The sequence below is a fragment of a genome, unplaced genomic scaffold (assembly GCF_019419815.1).
Source record: "Pyrus x bretschneideri cultivar Hongxiangsu unplaced genomic scaffold, Pyrus_bretschneideri_v1 Contig66, whole genome shotgun sequence".
NCBI classification, from domain to species: Eukaryota; Viridiplantae; Streptophyta; class Magnoliopsida; order Rosales; family Rosaceae; genus Pyrus; species Pyrus x bretschneideri.
The window spans coordinates 72,354-94,506 of NW_025999805.1; the positions used below are offsets into that span (position 1 = coordinate 72,354).

The window sequence follows — 22,153 nt, forward strand, 5'->3', positions numbered from 1 at the left end:
TATTTTGTAAGGTATTAGGCCCGTAGCATCGCACGGAGACTCTCACTGGTTATAATCTAAGCCATTGCTCTCCAGATATAAATTTTGTATCCAGAAAAGGCCTTATCTCCTCCAAGCTGAAAGACTTCAACCATGGCACCCTCCCGCTTCTTTCTGCTCCTCTGCCCCTGCATTCATATTCTCCGAAATCCACTGTCCTGAGTCATCGAAACTTTCAGTTTAAGAAACAATAGAGATAATCTAATAAGATGAAAATATTGTTCGAGTGAACAAAGAGGTTATATTTACTTCTGCCTGGATGGGTAGTTCCAGTCGCTCCACCCTGGGGGAGTTATTATATCATCGAAATGACAGTAGGAATACACCGCTCTTGAATAATTTCCCCAAGCTCTTCCCAAGTAGATGTAGCCGGTTCCGATGATTTTGCAGTTTACAAAAGAGAATCCCGTGTCTTCATACGGTGAGTCCCTGTGATGAGCCGCTATTGCTCCCGAGTTCTCAGCCGTTGATTGAATAACACACTCCTGATAGCAAGGGCCAGATTCAAGAATTAGTATCATGAAGAAACTTGGGGACCAAGTTACAGAAATGCTAGACGTTTGGAAATTTGTCGTACACTACTACAATATATGCTATCACCGGCGGAGGACAAACCGACGAGAAATCAACTTTCTGTCGAAAATTTGGCACAAATCCGACATTACATAATGTAATGTCGCTTTTCAATAGCGACACTATTGCTAGGGTCGCAAAAGGGCTTCAGCGTCGCTTTTTGAGCTTAATCCGCCACTACACAGTGTCGCTTTAAAGCGACACTAACCTTAACGTCGGTTTAAAGCGACGCATACTTACACGTGCATCAGCTATTTAATAATAAAGTATGCAGTATACTGTCGCTTTAAAGCGACATTATATTAAAATGAAATAAATAAAATATTCCTTAAACCGACGTTAGATAACAATTAAATAAATAAAATATAAAAACTAGTAACGGTCTTAACCGACACTATATTTGTTAATAATAATAAAAGTAGATGGACAGCATGCAATTTCAATTAATTCCAACCAAAATAAATTATATAATCAAAATTATAAATTTTAAGATCAAAATAAACATTAATGAAAATAAATAACAAAAACAATAGTGCCAAACTGTACATCTAACATTTCACATAAAATCCAAAAAGTCGTCCGTCGTAACAAACATTAAATCCGACATTACAAACATAACATAAAAAAACAAAAAGATAGACCAATTATACTGTCGTATTTAACCGACAAAAAAAAGAACCAATTAAACTACCCAACCGAATCTGCGCCTGAACGTCGTCCAGATCCTTCTGCTTGAGAATCTTCTCCTTGAGATCCTCCTCCTTGAGATCCTCCTTCTTGAGATCCTCCTTCTGATCCAAAAATCCTCGACAAGTCCACATCAAATCCAACACCTGCAAGCATTCCAGAAAACCCCCCAACTGGAACTTCAGGAAAAGATCCACTAGGAGCACTGATCTCAGGTCGATATACTGGCACTTGATAAGGTGGCTGCTGCATGTATGGCATGGGCTGCGCAGGCATCGGATACACAGGATATAGAGGTTGCTGATTATGGCCAGCATACGGATATGCAGGGGAAGGCTGACTTTGGCCCGACTGTTGAGGAGGTTGACTGTGGCCTGATTGTTGGGTTCCCGGGCTATATGGTGGTTGTGGCTGAAATCTTTGAAAAAACCATGCAAACAACTGATTTTGCTTGTTCTCTAGGTCCGAAATCCGTTTATTATTATTTTCGTCTCTCATTTTCAACTCATTATTTTGAGTCATTAGCAACGCCATTGAACTCTTAGATGATCTCCTAGAGGAAATTGATGTAGAAGATGAAGAAGATGCATAAGACACCATATTAGGAGTCACACCATGACCGTATCCTCTGACTCTATTATACCTCTCAGGACCCATAGTATCAACATAAACTTGGGTCCTAAGATCTTCATTATCGTCTTGGCCCGACTCAATCAATGTTTGCAGGTTGCTCTTCATTGTTGACTTGCATTACAATTTTTAAAAACAAAAATTCAATCGTAAAACAGAAAAATAAGCTATAGATAATAAATACTAATAAAATCAAATACTAACACGAAAAAATCAATTACCACTGTACGCTCCGATGTTTCATCAATCCATGTTTTATCTTTTCGTGTATGACATTCACGAAAAAAGGTTACAGGATCTGCTTCTTTCCCATGCTTCTTCCGCTTTATCAAAAATAAAATTTCATACAAACAAATTAAGCAAACCTCATACTAAAAATAAATATAATTATTTAAAATTAATCATCTCTTGAAAATGTACAATCCATACATATTCTTCCCGCACTCTTGCAAAGGATTTTGTACCAGTAGTATGGTTCATTGATTTCAATCCCTGATTAATCTTATTTTTTTCAGCAACCTCCTGAAAAAAAACGAACGAAAAAAGAAAAGATTATATTAGGCAGCTTTAAAGTTATAACGAAATAAATCGTGTAAGGTTTACCTTTGTTTTGTCTCTATTCCAATATGCCAACAAATCATTCCACTGGGTAGGAATCACATCAGGAGGAGGCTCGTTGCGCACCTGTTCTGCTCTTTTAGTATAATACTTTTTTTTTAACTTATTTCTAAACTCTTTGTGCGCATGCTCCGCAATCTTAAGCGTCATATGACGGATCAAAGGCATTTTTACTATATCTGCATCTTCAAAAAAGATACTTCCCTACATACATAAAAACAAAAAACAAAAAAAATCACGCTAGTCAAATATTATTACAATCATTGACCTATTCTTCTATTTTCAACTAAAAATAAAAACATCTATATATACCTTTATTCTATTCCAGAAAGCTTCCTTATCTTCTTCCGTAACCTTACACCAATCTTTCTCCAACGGAAGATTTCTATAGTCCCTAACCTCCGCTGCTACATGTTTTGAAAAAGCACTAGCGTTATCACTAATGCATTTTCCGGACGAATCAAACGAACAAAGCTGTTTCGTCCATTTAGGAATTGAGGGTCCACGCCTCCGTTGAGATGTACCTTGTTAATACAAACACACAATTAAAAACTAGGAAACAAATGTATATTTTCAGATTAGCAATAATAATCGTTCAAACACACAAAAAAAAAAAAAAAACTGACACTCATAACAATTCAAAAAAGAACCAGCATCACCCTCGTCCTCTTCCAAATGAAGTTCCTCAGAACGTTGATCTTCACGGGAATTATCCATTGCAAAACTTAATGGAAGGAGAAGGAAGTGGGGGAAAGAGGAAGCCAGAAATGGGGGAAAGAGGAAGCCAGAAATGGGTGATAGAGACGAGAGACAGAAGTGGAACACGGAAGTGAAGGGAGACAAAGAAATTAAATATGGATAACAACTTAGCGTCGAAATATGAATACATTACGTCGCTTAAAACCGACACAATCACTGACTAAACCTCCCCACACGTAACCTGACATAAAGACTGCTATAGTTGTCAGTGCAAGCCTATTGCGTCGCTTTAAACCGACGTTATCTTGCATAACGTCGAAATAAGGGCCTAGTGCGTCGTTTAAAACTGACGTTAGCTTGCATAGCGTCGAAATAAGCACAGGTTTGTGTCGCTTAAAACCGCCACTATATCTGATTCGACCTATATTATAGCCTGACATAGTTTTGACTGAAAGTCTGACATGTTTCAGTCATAAATGCCTTTGCGTCGAAATAAGGTCACATTGCGTCGGTTTTAACCGACGTTAGCCTGACAGGTTTTTAATAAGAGCAAGTTTGTGTCGAAATATGAAAACATTTGCTTCGAAATAAGAATCGTCTGACATTCAATTAGTCTCGAAAATGTATAATTTGGCCTCGATTAAAACCAGTCCGTTGACATGCCAATCAATATTATAATCTTTCAACCCATTCCCTGCAAAAAATACCGGGAAACCTCCCGCCCAACATAAAAATAAAATTTTTACTTCCCAAAAAAAAGGAACAAAAACAAAAACAAAAAAACATAAAAAAGTTTTACCCAAAATTTAAAAATAATTAGTTATGTTATGTCATATAATATTTTAATAAATAAATTTATTAAGTTGAATCAATTTTTTTTGCACTGTAATTGTTATTTTAATTTGTTGTTATTTTGATAATTTTTTGTTGTTATTTACTAGAATGGATTAGATGAACATAATTTGAGTTGTTATGAGAAAATGGAATGAATAATATTTATAAGCATTTATGTTAAATTAACAATATTAAATATAACCTAAACTTATAATATTTAGGAATATAAGAATATATTATGTTAAATTAATTTTTTTTGCACTCTAATTGTTATTTTAATTTGTTGTTATTTTGATACATTTGATAACATTTGGTTGTTATTTACTAGAATGGATTAAACACCATTGAACCCAAATCAAAGTTGGAAGTGTGGTGATATGTAGAGTTGCTCCACATCGGAAAGTTAATTACCCTAGAAAGCTTAGAAGAGTTGAGTCACTCTTTGTATTTTAAATTGAAGATCGAATTCATTCATTGTATTCATATAGGGTCAAGGAGTGTAGTTATAAAAAATCATCTAAATCGGAGTTAAAATAACCGTTAAATCGTGATTTTTCGTTTATAACCGTCGAAAAGCTTTGTCCCGTTACTTGATCTCTGAATGTTTTTTTTTTGTGATTTTTTGCTGATGTGATCTCCAAGCATATACAAACAATTTTGATGGTTTGGATCGTTGAAATTAGTTTTGGAGAATTCGTAAAACGATAGATTGACTAACACTTAGAGTTTATTTATACTTTCATTAAGTATAACATAAGATTTTGTGGTATCCACTTGTGTAAATATTTTAAATTGAAGATCGAATTCATTCATTGTATTCATATAGGGTCAAGGAGTGTAGTTATAAAAAATCATCTAAATCGGAGTTTAAATAACCGTTAAATCGTGATTTTTCGTTTATAACCGTCGAAAAGCTTTGTCCCGTTACTTGATCTCTGAATGTTTTTTTTTTGTGATTTTTTGCTGATGTGATCTCCAAGCATATACAAACAATTTTGACGGTTTGGATCGTTGAAATTAGTTTTGGAGAATTCGTAAAACGATAGATTGACTAACACTTAGAGTTTATTTATACTTTCATTAAGTATAACATAAGATTTTGTGGTATCCACTTGTGTAAATATTTTAAATTGAAGATCGAATTCATTCATTGTATTCATATAGGGTCAAGGAGTGAAGTTATAAAAAATCATCTAAATCGGAGTTAAAATAACCGTTAAATCGTGATTTTTCGTTTATAACCGTCGAAAAGCTTTGTCCCGTTACTTGATCTCTGAATGTTTTTTTTTTGTGATTTTTTGCTGATGTGATCTCCAAGCATATACAAACAATTTTGACGGTTTGGATCATTGAAATTAGTTTTGGAGAATTCGTAAAACGATAGATTGACTAACACTTAGAGTTTATTTATACTTTCATTAAGTATAACATAAGATTTTGTGGTATCCACTTGTGTAAATATTTTAAATTGAAGATCGAATTCATTCATTGTATTCATATAGGGTCAAGGAGTGTAGTTATAAAAAATCATCTAAATCGGAGTTAAAATAACCGTTAAATCGTGATTTTTCGTTTATAACCGTCGAAAAGCTTTGTCCCGTTACTTGATCTCTGAATGTTTTTTTTTGTGATTTTTTGCTGATGTGATCTCCAAGCATATACAAACAATTTTGACGGTTTGGATCGTTGAAATTAGTTTTGGAGAATTCGTAAAACGATAGATTGACTAACACTTAGAGATTATTTATACTTTCATTAAGTATAACATAAGATTTTGTGGTATCCACTTGTTATTAGGGTGTAAAACATTCATTGCATTCGTATAGGGGTGTAAAACAGTTAAATTAATATATAATTATTTTAGTTTTTAGGGGTGTAAAACAGTTAAATTAATATATAATTATTATTATTAGGGGTATAAAACTACAAATAATAAAAAATAATTATATATAATTATTATTATTAGGGTGTAAAGCATTCATTGCATTCGTATAGGGGTGTAAAACAGTTAAATTAATATATAATTATTATTGTTTTTAGGGGTGTAAAACAGTTAAATTAATATATAATTATTATTGTTTTTAGGGGTGTAAAACAATTAAATTAATATATAATTATTAATATTTAGGCTATAAAACTGCAAATAATAAAAATAATTATATATAATTATTATTATTTGGGGTAATGCATATGATTGACAACAAGTATCTTGCGTCGAAATAGTCTCATATTGCGTCGAAATAGGCTAGGGTTGCGTCGGTTAAAACCGACGCCAAGTCTGACACACAAGTCCTAAGGTTAACATTGCGTCGAAATAGGCTAGGGTTGCGTCGGTTAAAACCGACGCCAAGTCTGACACACAAGTCCTAAGGTTAACATTGCGTCGAAATAGGCAGGGGTTGCGTCGGTTAAAACCGACGCGAATTCTGACATACCTGAAAAATGCCGTCGGTTAAAAGCGACAGAAAACAAGGAAAAAAAAAAAAAACAGAAATATAATTTTATGATACGATATCATAGCATACAAAATAAAACAAAGTCTAATTAATACAAAAAATAATTAACAAAAAATAATTAATATATTTATTCCCTGTCATCATCTGTTAGCTCTTCGTCGGTATTGGCATGATTAACGAACCCGGTAGGCAACGCTAATGATTCAAGAAAGGGAGTCTCTTCCACGCCAACCCTTGTATGAAAATTTTCATTATCAAGAATTCGATCATCCAAGTTCGGCGTGTCATAATCATCAATAGCATCACTATCCTCTAATACGTCAAATAAATCTCTTGGCTGAGTTCGAACAACTACGTGCCAATCTTTTTCAATCGTGTCCTCCACGTAAAATGCATGTAATGCTTGTGATGCTAGTATGAAAGGATCCTCTTTAAATCCCAATTGATTGAAATTCACCATAGTAAATCCATATTGATCAGTCTTCATTCCTCGTGGACTTTCACTATTAACCCATTCGCACTTAAATAACATCACAGCTCGACCCCTATCTCCTGCTTCAGTAGGACCACAATATTTGACCTCGAACATATCTACAACTCTGCCATAACAATTTACTTGCCCAATTGCTCCAGGAACATTTGCAGGTACAAAGACACCACAGTTTTGATTCTTATGCTTATCATCCACAGATTTTATACGAAATCTAAATCCATGAACAATGTGACTTTTGTATCTGCTCACAACCCTACTAGGATAATTAGCTAGCCAATGCAAGTCTTGAGATATCAATGTGTCATTAGCATCATATCTTGAATTCATCTGTAATAAGTATGAAGATAAATATTGACAGAATAACTATAAACATGTTATAATTAAAATGCAAAACAATAAATAAATAATATGATTATTATATCAACTCACATGTTGCTTGAACCATTCTGGAAATTCTTTCTTGCTTAGCTCTTTAATTTGTCGCATAGTTAACCTTTCTCGACGATATTTAGTTTTCAAGAATTCTTCATGTTGCCTACACAATTATGTCCAATTTAGATAATTATTTTTTCAAAGTTAAGAAAACCAATAAAACATTAAGACGTATGATTAAACATTCTTACCTTCTAAATGGGCTAACTTCATCACAATTATTTAGAATGTATCTATGGCACTGATCAAGAACATTTAGATTGAGCTCCACATTTTCTCCTGAACCCATATAACATCCTTTCGAGTCAAAAATTGATAACCCACCAGATACTCCACGTCCAATCCCATCTTCATTTCGGCCTCTACGGGTACGACGAGACTCAACGTCTCTAAGATACATGGAACAAAATGACAAGCACTCATCCACCAAATATGCTTCAGCAATAGAACCTTCAGGACGACCCTTATTACGAACATAGCGCTTCAGTGTTTGCAAATACCTACAATTATAAAACGAAATACAAATTATTATAATTATTAATTAAAGTTATGACTACAATTGTAAAAAAATTATAAAAATTTATTCATTACCGTTCAATTGGATACATCCATCTATATTGAACAGGCCCTGCAAGTGCTGCTTCATCTGCCAAGTGAACTAGGAGGTGCACCATTATATCAAAAAATGCAGGAGGGAATATTTTCTCAAGTTGACATAATGTCAAGGCAATTCTTGAATTCAGTTGCTTAAATCCTTCCTCAGACTCCTTCTTACTACATAACTGTCTGAAAATTGCACTCAACTCTAATAAAACCATAGTAACAGCTTTAGGCAAAACCGGGCGTATTGCAAGCGGGAGTAACTGCTGCATTAAAACATGGCAATCATGACTTTTCAACCCATGTATTTTTCGTTCATTCACGTGCACACATCGTGACAGATTTGATGAATATCCATCTGGGACCCGAATAGTAGACAATACTTTACAAAACGCAGTTTTTTCTTCTCTTTTCAATGTGAACAATGCTGGAGGTCGAAATGTTCTATTCCTTCTCTACGTGGGTGTTGACTATGTCTTATGTTCAAGAATTCAAGATCTGCACGTGCCGCCAATCCATCTTTAGACTTTTCTATATCTAGCAATGTTCCCACCACACTGTCACATATATTCTTCTCGATATGCATAACATCAAGATTGTGTCTAATCAAGAGATGCCTCCAATAAGGTAGTTCATTAAAAATCGATTTCTTCTTCCACTGACTGTTACTACTTGTACTGCTCGAAGCTTTTCTTCTGCGTTGCCCAATTGAAGCATCCTTGTTTGGTTTTCCAAAAGTAAATCTCAATGTAGAAAGTTCTTCGAGGCATTGTAAACCAGTCCACTGCCTTGGTGCAGTACGATGCTCTCGACAACCATTAAAAGTGATGGTTTGCCTTCGAAACCTATGATTATCTTCAAGAAATCGTCGATGCCCCATATAACAAATCTTGCGACTCGCTGGCAAGTAAATAGATTCTTTATCATGCATGCAATGTGGACAAGCTTTATAACCATGTGTACTCCATCCTGACAACATTCCATAAGCCGGAAAATCACTTATGGTCCATAACACGGCAGCCTTCATCGTAAAACTTTGGTTGGAAAACGCATCATAAGTGGGAATGCCCACCTCCCACAACTCATTCAGCTCGTCAATCAATGGACGCATGTATACATCAATTTCTTTACCAGGACTGCGCGGTCCTGGTATTAACAAAGACAATAACAAATTTGGTTGCTTCATGCACATCCAAGGTGGCAAATTATAAACAGAAAGCACCACAGGCCATGTGCTATGATCATTCCTCATTTTCCCAAAAGGATTAAATCCATCACTGGCTAACCCTAATCGGACATTTCGAATTTCTGACGCAAAATCCGGATATAAATTATCCAAATGCTTCCATGCGGGAGAATCTGAAGGATGTCTCATAAACTCATCCTTAGGACATTCAGTTGCATGCCATCTCATATGTTCAGCCATATGCTTCGACATAAAAAATCGTTGCAATCGTGGTTTTAAAGGAAAATACCACATAACCTTAGCTGCGACCTTTTTCCTCGAGCTATCCTCTGCATTGGTAATTTTATATCTTGATTTACCACAAACTGAGCACACGGTCAAATCTGAAGTATCTTTCCAATAGATCATGCAATCATTGGGACATGCATCAATTTTCACATACGACAGCCCCAAGTCATTTATAAGTTTTTTTGCCTTATAACAGGATTCAGGCAAACAATCCCCTTCAGGCAACATTCTTTTAATTAACTCCAGTAAAGTGGTGAAGATCTCGTCAGGCATTCCCGCTAAACACTTGATCTGATACAATCTTACAACTGCTTCCAATTTCTTAAACTCCTTACAACCTGGCCACAAATCTTGATCTGCCTCTTCAAGCAACTTAAAAAAAGTCTGCACCTCTTCTGGACGCCCTTCCCCAATAGGGGGTTCAGTAGATGGCCCAACACCTTCTTCTGTTAATGGTTGGACAAATACATCATTAAGAAAATCATGCATGCCAATCACCTCATCTCCTGTTTCTTCTTCTCCAATTCCCACATTTTGCTCTCCAATGTTTTGCTCGCCATGATGTCGCCAACAAGCGTTTTTATAATCTTTATCCATATCATACAATATGAGATGTTCAACAATGGTGTTCCTAACAAAAGAATATCGATTACAACATCTTTTGCAAGGACATCTAAACTTATCAGGACCAACACCATTTGCAACTGCTTGATCCAAAAACAAATTAATTCCAGTTGTATACGCTTCAAAATTTCGGGGTATTGTCAACCAACACTTGTCCATATTTTACCACTTTACGAAGGTAAAATATTACGTTGACACTAAGATGCCTACAATCTTTCAATCCCTATCATGTAGGCATAACTATCAAAATTTTCAATTTCTATCTTTCACCCCTCGAACTCTATCACGATTGCAATCTTTTAATTTTCAACACCTATTATAGTAAAAACAAATTAAAATAACAACAAAAAGTTGTCAAAATTATGCTCATCTAATCCATTCTAATAAATAACAACCAAAAGTTATCAAACTTATCAAAATAACAACAAATTCAAATAACAATTAGAGTGCAAAAAAAATTAATTAATATATTCTTATATTCCTAAATATTATAAGTTTAGGTTATATTCTTATATGAAAGGTTATATTCTTATATGAAAGGATATTCTTATATTATAAGTTTAGGTTATATTCTTATGAAAGATTATATTCTTATATTCCTAAATATTATAAGTTTAGCTTATATTCTTATTAGAGTGCAAAAAAAAAAAAAAAAATTAACATAATATATTCTTATATTACTCAATATTATAAGTTTATGTTATATTTAATATTGTTAATTTAACATAAATGCTTATAAATATTATTCATTCCATCTTCTCATAACAATTCAAATTATGTTCATCTAATCCATTCTAGTAAATAACAACAAAAAATTATCAAAATAACAACAAATTAAAATAACAATTAGAGTGCAAAAAAAAAAAAAAAAATTAACATATTGTATTCTTATATTACTCAATATTATAAGTTTATGTTATATTTAATATTGTTAATTTAACATAAATGCTTATAAATATTATTCATTCCATTTTCTCATAACAATTCAAATTATGTTCATCTAATCCATTCTAGTAAATAACAACAAAAAATTATCAAAATAACAACAAATTAAAATAACAATTAGAGTGCAAAAAAAAAAAAAATTAACATATTGTATTCTTATATTACTCAATATTATAAGTTTATGTTATATTTAATATTGTTAATTTAACATAAATGCTTATAAATATTATTCATTCCATTTTCTCATAACAATTCAAATTATGTTCATCTAATCCATTCTAGTAAATAACAACAAAATATTATCAAAATAACAACAAATTAAAATAACACTTAGAGTGCAAAAAAAAAAATTAACATAATATATTCTTATATTACTCAATATTATAAGTTTATGTTATATTTAATATTGTTAATTTAACATAAATGCTTATAAATATTATTCATTCCATTTTCTCATAACAATTCAAATTATGTTCATCTAATTCATTCTAGTAAATAACAACAAAAAATTATCAAAATAACAACAAATTAAAATAACAATTAGAGTGACAAAATTAATTAATTCGACTAAATTTTTATTAATTTAACAAAAATAGTAGAATTTTATCTAAGTGCTTAAATTATAATTTTTAAATAAATAAACTTGTGTATTATACAATTTAAAAATTAAAGAAGTTAGGGATACAAACCTGATTTGTTGAAGAATTTCGACGTCAACAATTCTTTATGTACTCAACCAACTCCAATAACTTTCCTACAAAAATAAATTGTAACTAAAAATTAAACAAGAAAAACTTACTGTTGTGAAAATAAAAATATTATAAGCAAGAAAAACTTACTGTTGTGAAGAGGAACAAATGAATTTTGAAAACCAAAGGAGAAAGCTGAAAGAGAGAACAGAGGAACAAATGAAGTTTGCAAACCAAAGGAGAAAGCTGAAAGAGGAACACGGGAGACTTTGTAAAAATTGGAAGAACGAATAAGAAAAGTGCAAGAGAAGAAAAAGAAAACACGGGGGAGAGGGTATAAAGAGCAACAATGTGTTGCTTACAACCGACACTGGTTTTCAAAATATATGTCGCTCAAAACCGACGTAGGATTTAAAATATTAAAAACAAGAATTAGTGTCGCCTAGAAGCGACACTAATAGTTTATGTCACTTAAAAGCGACACTATTTTATTTAAAGCGACGCCATTGCTTAAAAATATTAAAATATATGTCGGTTATAAGCGACACTAAATTTTTACGTCGGTTTAAAAGCAACATAGAAATTTTATGACGCTTATAAGCGACACTAAATACGACGTCATCTTCACTGAGTGTCGCAAATCTCTTTTTCGCCACTATATAATATTAAAGCGACGCAAGAAGTGACACTATTAGGTCCTTTTGTAGTAGTGGTACCTGGTATAATGTTCTTGATCTGCCGAAAATGAAGTCCACATTTCCTTTAATGTGACAGTGGTAGAAGTAGTGAGATCCGGTCTCGTCCAAGAGCGTATCCTGCGTCCCCAAAACCTGAACTCTGTAGAACATGGCTTTGTCACCCGCAACTCTAAGCGCCACTGCTTGCATTCCATATCCTCCAGGTACAGGAACCACTGTGTTCTGCAATCACCACTTAAAATTGCAGACCAATTACTTTCTGAATGCTTAAACTTCCTCCATTCAATTTTAACATACGCATCGCATCATCTTGTAAAAGTAAAAACCCGCGTTCGTTATTAGTTATTACCTCGAAGGTGATCCCAGTTGCGCAAAAGTAATCAGCCTCTATGGCTACAGAAGCAGTTCTATATGTTCCAAGTTCGCAACCGGTGCCATCCTTATCAGATGCCTTGTTGTTCCAAGTAATAACAGTTTCAGAAGTTTTTTTCTGGTTCCCAATAAATGATATGTATGGCTTCGAAATCGGTACAAGTACCTTCTCTCTGCATCAATTTACAAATGAACAAAAAATAATGTAAAAATTAAATTTTGAGAAGCGAATTATGGCGATACTAGCAAACTGTACCAACACCTACAAGTGTGCTTGAGAGAGGCTAAAATAATTTTATTTAATTTATTTAATTTTTAATTTTGAGATAAGACCTGTTAAGTTTGCATGACTCATGACTTTGAGGGTGCGCCAAAAAACAACAAAATTATAATGCATGTAATTACTAAGTTGACCATGATTTATTTTTTTTTCAATTTTAGTGAGAGGGATAGAATGATATTTTTCTAGAGTTTTGGTTAACAGAAATTTATATTAATAAGTAGTTTAGATATGAGTAAATTTTTCTCTAATTTTTTTTAGTAAACAGTTTTTAGGAAAAGACACCCACTAAAAGCAAATGTAGCTTACCCACGTAGCTCAACTGGGTTTAAACTGACCCCTCGAAAACGCTAAAAACTTATATAAAAAAAAAATGTAAGATCTGAAAATTCTTTGGGGTTTTGATGAATTGAAATGTTTTTGTTAACGGTACAAAGAAATTACAACGAGGATCCTCGAGAGATCAGTGAAATGTTTTTTGCATGCCATGAGTGAAATGTTGCTCAGACAGACCTGTAAATTCCAGGAAGATGTAAATTTTGACTCTTTCTGTATTTTGTTCCGGAACCATATCAACTGCTCCTTGAACTGTAAGAGAATCTCCTCCTCCATTCTTGTCAACCACAATGATCCGGCTTCCATTAACGCGTTCTTCTTTCGTGTTCAACCCCAACTTACGGTCATCCACCTTCAAATCATCCCAGCTGATATAATTCCTTGCAAATGATTCGCTTTGCGAGAACCCGACCTTAATGCCACCCAAGAAAAACAACACAAAACCACCAACACAAACACCCAAGACACTGAATCCCATGACACCCTCAAAGATTCTCTGACTCAAACTGTTTCGACAATCTGTGAAACAAAACTTAGAAATGCAAGAAAACCCCAGCAGCAGGATGTGTGTTGTTAGCCCAAGTTTCGAAGATTCGTTCGGGTTTTTTGGAGTTGGGAAGAAGGGAAAGAGGTGAAGATAATAAATGAGGGAGCGTGGGGTGTTGCTTCTTATGTTCCTTGTCAAATATAGAGAGCAGCATAAGAACAAGAACCATTAATAAAAAATTAAAACTTAAAAAACAAGATTTATTTATGGAATTTAAAGATCACACAAACACACACACATACAACACATCCCACATATCTGTGGAGAATTTAAGGTTGGCGGAATTTAAAGAGACTTGCGTCAGTCATCAAATTTGTGCTAAAAGCAAAACAAAAACATAATTAAAATGCTTAAATGGGGAGTTAATATTTTGATTGAGCTTCTAATCAGGTGAGTTATAATTTGCTTAGAAGATAAAACGATCTTTAACTGAAGAAGCCAAAGAGCGGTTATGCTTTCTTAGGTGATGATTTCGAAACTGAAGAAAAATGAAAAGGTAAAAATGCCAAATGATATTTTGAATGGGATTTGATTATATATATAGGTGTGTATATATAGCTGTAGTCTCCTTGCATGAGGATTTGAGTAAAATGGCTGAGGATTCAGAAATTGGTCACACGCACAGAGCAGTTCACGCACGTTATAGACCCACGTCAAATTATAGACTCCCAATTTTCTTTTTCCCAAAACTGCTGCATTTAATTAATTTTTAATATCATTTTTCATGTAATCATAAGTAAAACTAGCATATGGGCACACACACAGTGTGTGATATATATATATATTTTAATTAGAGATATGTTAGGATAACATGTAGGTGAGACTTTAAAATAAAAACAGCAAAATTTGGTTGTGTGAAATTACATTTCTACCCCATATTTCTTATTCATGTTCTGTTTTAATTAGAAGGTTAAACTAGTAATTTTATAGAATTTTGGTTGAAAATGAGTGTTTTATTAATTAGTAGAGATTAGGGAAACTCATCACACACTGTTGTCTGTAAATATAAAAACTAAAAAAATATATGGAAAAGAGAAAAGTTGGAGGGAAATGTGTGTGAGAGAGAGATAATGTGAGTTTTTTTTATTTTTATTTTACAGTAGAAATGCTATCATAACACGTGGATGAGGTTTGAAAAAAAAATAGAAAAAAAAATAGTTTATGCGAAATTACATTACTGCTCATTATTTTATTTTTTTTGTGATAGAAGATTAAATTGTTTTTACCCTCTTTTAATTGACAAAGAATGTTTTATTAATAAGGAGTTTAGATAATTGACTACTTGAATTCTCAAGCTAACAAATGATAGGTCTTTATTAGGAAGGAGTTACAATCATTTTTTAACAAGTACAACTGCACAAGTGATACCAAGGGAGGAGAATTCAAACTCGATACCTTGGGCATAAGGGTGAATGTTCTTAACTCAATCTTTGTAAAATTTGAGCCTTTTTAGAGCTAGTTTTCTTTTGGCTTCAAGTAGTAAATTAGTAATTGAGCTAGACACCGGAGTAAAAATAATCACGAGATGCGAGATGCACCAACTTCATTTGCCTATATGACTATATGTGCATGTGGGTTTATGCTAAACTTATTACTACCGAGAATATTATGTATCATATCAGTTGATTATTTAAAATTGAATTTAATGCACTATAGATACATAAATTGATTACATAGCAACAGTCACATAATTTGGTGACTTATTTTACTTTCATTAAACTTAAGTCAATAAAAAATAACGAACTTGAAAACTCTTGTACTATTGAATAGGGAAGTGCGATAATTGATAAATAAGTTTACTTGCACAATTTATGGATATTCTGAGAAGTACTTATCCTAGCATGACAGAAATGCATATGCATGTTCCATATTTTGTTCCCATACTGAATAACTTTTACTTGCCTTAATTAGTTCCATTGTGACTATAGGCTTCCAAGTGGTAGGCATACAAAATAAATGACAAAAATTCTTTGCTTTTTAACAAATTTAATCTCTTACATCACATTTTTATTTTGATATAGTAGGAATAATAATGCACAAGAAATACGTTTGTCAATTTACTAAAGAACAATTAAGGCAAGTCGCGTATTTTTTCTACTTGTCATCTCTTTTTCACGCAATGATAGTCTCTAACACGGCAAGCAAGATCAATTCACGAATGTCGCAACTCTTTTGTAATAAACTAGTCAATAAAATAATTTGCAAATAAGTAATATTTGTGCGAAAGAATAAATAGCTATGTGATTGTTGAGATTTAAACAATTTATGGGAACTTGTAAATCGCATTTATCGTACCAAATAAATAAAAATTTTAGAAACACTAGTATATGATACCTCACATCAGCAAATACGCTGCTAAAGTAGTTTTAATGGAAAATGCGTTTTTCATCTTACGAATGATTCGCACCTTTGCCTCATCCCATATAAGTGTAGAACCCCTTGTGTCAAAATTTCAAAACCATCTAAGGCATCATTTTCGGAGAAAATCAAAACTTAAGCATTCTTTCCACCATCATGGCCGGACTAAACATGTTTTCAAATTGTGGTCATTTCGCTTTTGGCAGGTTGTGTACTTCCAATGTTGGCACATTTGGATGACTCGACAGCTGTGGTTGAGTGCAAAAAATATTTCAGTATAAAGTATGCATTTGACATGTACAACTATATTTTCAAAGAGAAAAAAATATAGTACGGTAGTTGCCAGACTCTTGTGGTTGGGAAGACCGTGCCATAATGTTTTCGAGAATAGCACTTTTACTTATGAACATACCGGGAACAGAACTGCCATTCAAGCTAGGGCTGACCAAGTATTTAATCATTGTATAATTGTAAATTCTGTCCCACCTCCTTCTTCTCTATCTTAAATAGAGAATTTAACTTCTCTAGCGCTAATAAATTAGTGGCATGTTTCAAGAGATAGAATAAAATTTTAATAAATTTGATTTGATGCCTTATTACGACTTCACTTAATAGCTTTGACTTGTACACCATTTTCTTCAAGATTGAGGAATGAACAATAGCAATCAAACAACTACCACGCTAATTTAGAAAAAACTTCGTGAAACATTGTAAGTAATATAGATCAGTTTTATATTTGTTCGCCCTTGATATGTGCATTACATTCCGATATTGCCGCTACACCGCATATTGATATGTCATGCTTATCTTTTTCGAAAATTATATTGCTCGGCAAAATTCAGGCATGTGCGAAACAATGGTCGAGACATGGCTACTTGTATGATCATGATCTTCCTTGTAATAGTCATACGTGCCTTCTTTATTGTTTCCAAATCTAAGTTGATAAAAATGGAAACTTCGCCATATCGTATTGCTAAAAATTCTTACCAAATGATGTTAAAATAGGCTTCTTAAAGACTCTTAACCCACTCTCAATAGAATTGTGATTCAAGTTGTTATGCACAAACTACAGTTTGTAAAAGCATTTCTATTTAGCACACCTCCGCATCTTTCTTTTTTTCAGCTTTTTTATTTTTGTCTGAATAACCAAAACTAAAATATTTGTTGAATGATTCAACACTTATCAAAGACACAACTTCAGGTCGTTAACATTATATTCAGGCGTGTGGGACACGAGTATTGTGCCTTATGCACTAGGGTGCAATATTATATTTGTGCTAAAATTAGCTTACCAAGAAAGGGGAGCTCATTTTTGTAATCTATTGTACTTCAACGATTCTTCGCATCTTAACAAATTTAATCTCTTACGTCACGTTTACATTTTGATATAGGAGGAATAATAATGCTCGACAAATGCATTTGTCCATTTACGGCAGAACAGATAAGGCTAGTCGCGTTCTTTTTCCTGCTTATCGGCGCTTTTTCCTGCTTAAATTCGGGTGTGTGGGACAAGAGTATTGTGCCTTATGCACCAGGGTGCGATATTATAACTGTGCTAAAATCAGCTTACCAAGAAAGGGGAGCTCATTTTCGTAATCTATTGTAATTCAACAATTCTTCGTTTCGTAACAAATTTAATCTCTTACGTCACATTTTCATTTTGATGTAGTAGGAAAAACAATGCTGGAGATTTACGTTTGCCTATTTACGATGGAACAAATAAGGCTCGTTGTGTTCTTTTTCTTGCTTATCGTCCCTTGTTAAGGCAATGATGGTTGCTAACACGACAAGCGCACAAGTTCAGTTCATGGTTTTCGCAACTCAATTGCAATAAACTAGTCAATCACTTAATTTGCAAATAAGTAATATTTGTGCGAAAGAATTAATAAGTATGTGATTGTTGATATTTAAACAATTTATGGGAACTTGTAAGTTACGTTTATCGTACCAAAGAAATACCAAATTTAGAAACTCTTGTATTTGATACCTCGCAGTAATAAATATGTTGGTAAAGTAGTTTTAAAGGAAATTGCGTTTTTCATCATACGAATGACTCGAACATTTGCCTCATCGCTTATAAGAGTAGAACTCCTTGTGTCAAAGTTCAACAGCATCTAAGGGATCATTTTCTGAGAAAATCAAAACTTACGCAATCTTTTGACCATTATGGGCGGACCAAACATGTTTCAAATTTTGGTCATTTTGCTTGTGGCGAGTTGCGCACTTCCAACGTTGGCGCATTTGGATGACTCGCCAGCCGTGGTTGAGTGCAAAAAACATTTCAGCATAAAGTATGCATTCGACGGGTACAACTATATTTTCAAAGGGAAGAAAATTGGTGATGGTAGTTGCCGGGCTCTTGTGGCGTTGGGAATACCGTGCCATAATGTTTTCGTGAACAGCACTTTTACTTATGAACATACCGGGAACAGAACTGCCATTCAAGCCAGGGCTGACCGAGTATTTAATCATTGTTTAATTGTAAATTCTGTCCCACCACCTTCTTCTCTATCTTAAACAGAGAATTAAACTTCTCGAGGGATAATGAATTTGTGGCATGTTTCAAGAGATAGAGTAAAATTTTGATAAATTTGATTTGATACCTTATTATGACTACACTTAATAACTTTGAATTGTAAACCATTTTCGTCAAGATTGAGGAATGAAAAATAGCAATCGAACAACTACCATGCTAATTTAGAAAACTTTGTGAAACATCGTAAGTAATATAGATCAATTTTATATTTGTTCGCCCTTGATATGTGCATTACGTTCCAATATTGCAGCTACACCGCATATTTATATGTCATGCTTATCTTTTTCGAAAATTATATTGCTCGGCCAAATTCAGGCTTGTGCGAGACAATGGTCGAGACATGGATACTTGTATGATTATGATCTTTCTTGTAACAGTTATACGTGCCTTCTTTATTGTTTCCAGATCTAAGTTGATAAAAATGGAAACTTCGCCATATCGTATTGCTAAAAATTATTGCCGAACAATGTTAAAATAGGCTTATGAAAGACTCTTGACCCACTCTCAATAGAATTGTGATTCAAGTTGTTATGCACAAACTACGGTTTGTAAAAGCATTTCCATTTTGCACACCTCCGCATCTTTCTTTTTTTTCATCTTTTTTATTTTTGTCTGAATAACCAAAACTAAAATATTTGTTGAATGATTCAACCCTTGTCAAAGACACAACTTCAGGTCGTTAACATTATATTCAGGCGTGTGAGACACGAGTGTTGTGCCTTACGCACTGGGGTGCAATATTATATTTGTGCAAAAATTAGTTTACCAAGAAAGGGGAGCTCATTTTTGTAATCTATTGTACTTCAACGATTCTTCGCATCTTAACAAATTTAATCTCTTACATCACGTTTACATTTTGATATAGGAGGAATAATAATGCTCGACAAATGCGCTTGTCCATTTACGGCAGAACAAATAAGGCTAGTCGCGTTCTTTTTCCTACTTGTCGTCCCTTTTTCAGGAAATGACGGTTGCTAACACGACAAGCGCACAAGTTCAGTTCATTGTTTTAATAACTCTATTGCAATAAACTAGTCAATCAATTAATTTGCAAATAAGTAATGTTTCTGCGAAATAATTAATAGCTATGTGATTGTTGATATTTCAACAATTTATGGGAACTTGTAAGTTAGGTTTATCATACCAAATAAATACCAAATTTAGAAACTCTCGTATTTGATACCTCGCAGCAATAAATTTGTTGCTAAAGTAGTTTTAAAGGAAATTGTGTTTTTCATCTTACGAATGACTCACACATTTGCCTCATCTCTTATAAGTGTAGAACTCCTTGCATCAAAGTTCAACAGCATCTAAGGGATCATTTTCTGAGAAAATCAAAACTTACGCATTCTCTCCACCATTATGGCCGGACTAAACATGTTTCCAATTTTGGTCAGTTTTCTTTTGGTGAGTTGCGCACTTCCAACGTTGGCGCATTTGGATGACTCGCCGGCCGTGGTTGAGTGCAAAAAACATTTCAGCATAAAGTATGCATTCGACGTGTACAACTATATTATCAAAGAGAAGAAAATTGGTGACGGTAGTTGCCGGGCTCTTGTGGCGTTGGGAAGACCGTGCCATAATGTTTTCGTGAACAACACTTTTACTTATGAACATACCGAGAACAGAACTGCCATTCAAGCTAGGGCTGACCGAGTATTTAATCATTGTATAATTGTAAATTCGGTCCCAACCCCTTCTTCTCTATCAGAAATAGAGAATTAAAGTTCTCTAGGGCTTATAAATTTGTGGCATGTTTCAAGAGATAGAATAAAATTTTCAGAAATTTTTATTGATCCCTTATTACGACTTCACTTAATAGCTTTGAGATGTAAACCATTTTCTTCAAGATTGAGGAATGAACAATAGCAATCAACCAACTACCACACTAATTTAGAAAACTTCATGAAACATCGTAAGTAATATAGATTAGTTTTATATTTCTTCGCCCTTGATATGTGCATTACGTTCTGATATTGCAGCTACACCGCATATTGATATGTCATGCTTATCTTTTTTGAAAATTATATTGCTCGGCAAAATTCAGGCATGTGCGAAACAATGGTCGAGACATGGCTACTCGTATGATCATGATCTTCCTTGTAACAGTCATACATGCCTTCTTTATTGTTTCCAGATCTAAGTTGATAAAAATGGAAACTTCACCATATCGTATTGCTAAAAATTCTTACCAAACAATGTTAAAATAGGCTTTTAAAAGACTATTGAGCCACTCTTATTAGAATTGTGATTCAAGTTGTTATGCATAAACTACTGTTTGTAAAAGCGTTTCCGTTTTGCACACCTCCGCATCTTTCTTTTTTTCAACTTTTTTATTTTTGTCTGAATAACCAAAACTAAAATATTTGTTGAATGATTCGACACTTATCAAAGACACAACTTTAGGTCGTTAACATTATATTCGGGCATGTGGGACTCAAGCATTGTGCCTTATGCACTAGGGTGCGATATTATATTTGTGTTAAAATCAGTTTACCAAGAAAGGGGAGCTCATTTTCATAATCTATTGTACTTCAGCGATTCTTCGCTTCTTAACAAATTTAATCTCTCTCGTCACGTTTACATTTGGATATAGGAGGAATAATAATGCTCGACAAATGCGTTTGTCCATTTACGGCAGGACAAATAAGGCTAGTTGCGTTCTTTTTCCTGCTTGTCGTCGCTTTTTCAAGCAATGATGGTTGCTAGCACGACGAGCGCACAAGTTCAGTTCAAGGTTTTCGCAATTCTGTTGCAATAAACTAGTCAATCAATTAATTTGCAAATAAGTAATATTTGTGTGAAATAATAAATAGCTATGTGATTGTTGATATTTAAACAATTAATTGGAACTTGTAAGTAATATAGTTCCCTTAAATTGTAAGTAATATAGTTCATCATTATGTTTGTTCGGCCCTTATGTGTGCCTTACATTTCGATACTGCAGCTACGCTGCACATCGATATGTCATGCTTATCATTTTCGACAATTATATTGCTCGACCAAACTCAAGCACGTGCAAAACTATTGTCGATTATGTGGCTACTCGTAGGATCACGATGTTCCTTGTAACAGTCATACATGCCTTCTTTATTATTTCTGGATCTAAGTTGAGAAAGATGGAAAGTTGGCCATATCGTGTTGCTCAAAATTTTTACAAAACGATGTTGAAATAAGTTTATGAAAGACTCTTAACCCACTTTTACTAGAATTTTGATTCAAGCTGTTATGTA

At 33.6% G+C, this 22,153-nt stretch overlaps 1 protein-coding gene and 1 long non-coding RNA gene across 2 annotated transcripts; both read right to left on the reverse strand.

Moving 5' to 3' along the window:
- Positions 1-49: 49 nt before the first annotated feature.
- On the reverse strand, positions 50-13,957 carry LOC103965462 (pectinesterase QRT1). Its single transcript, XM_048573302.1, is given in 6 exon segments — positions 50-197; positions 289-524; positions 12,510-12,713; positions 12,841-13,036; positions 13,657-13,675; positions 13,678-13,957. Coding segments are annotated over 6 exon segments (1,083 nt in total).
- On the reverse strand, positions 10,319-12,132 carry LOC125472177. The gene is made up of 3 exons (XR_007254105.1): positions 11,944-12,132; positions 11,794-11,858; positions 10,319-10,472 (listed from the first exon to the last, which is right to left on the reverse strand). It is a non-coding gene; the product is annotated as an uncharacterized LOC125472177 (long non-coding RNA).
- Positions 13,958-22,153: the final 8,196 nt, after the last annotated feature.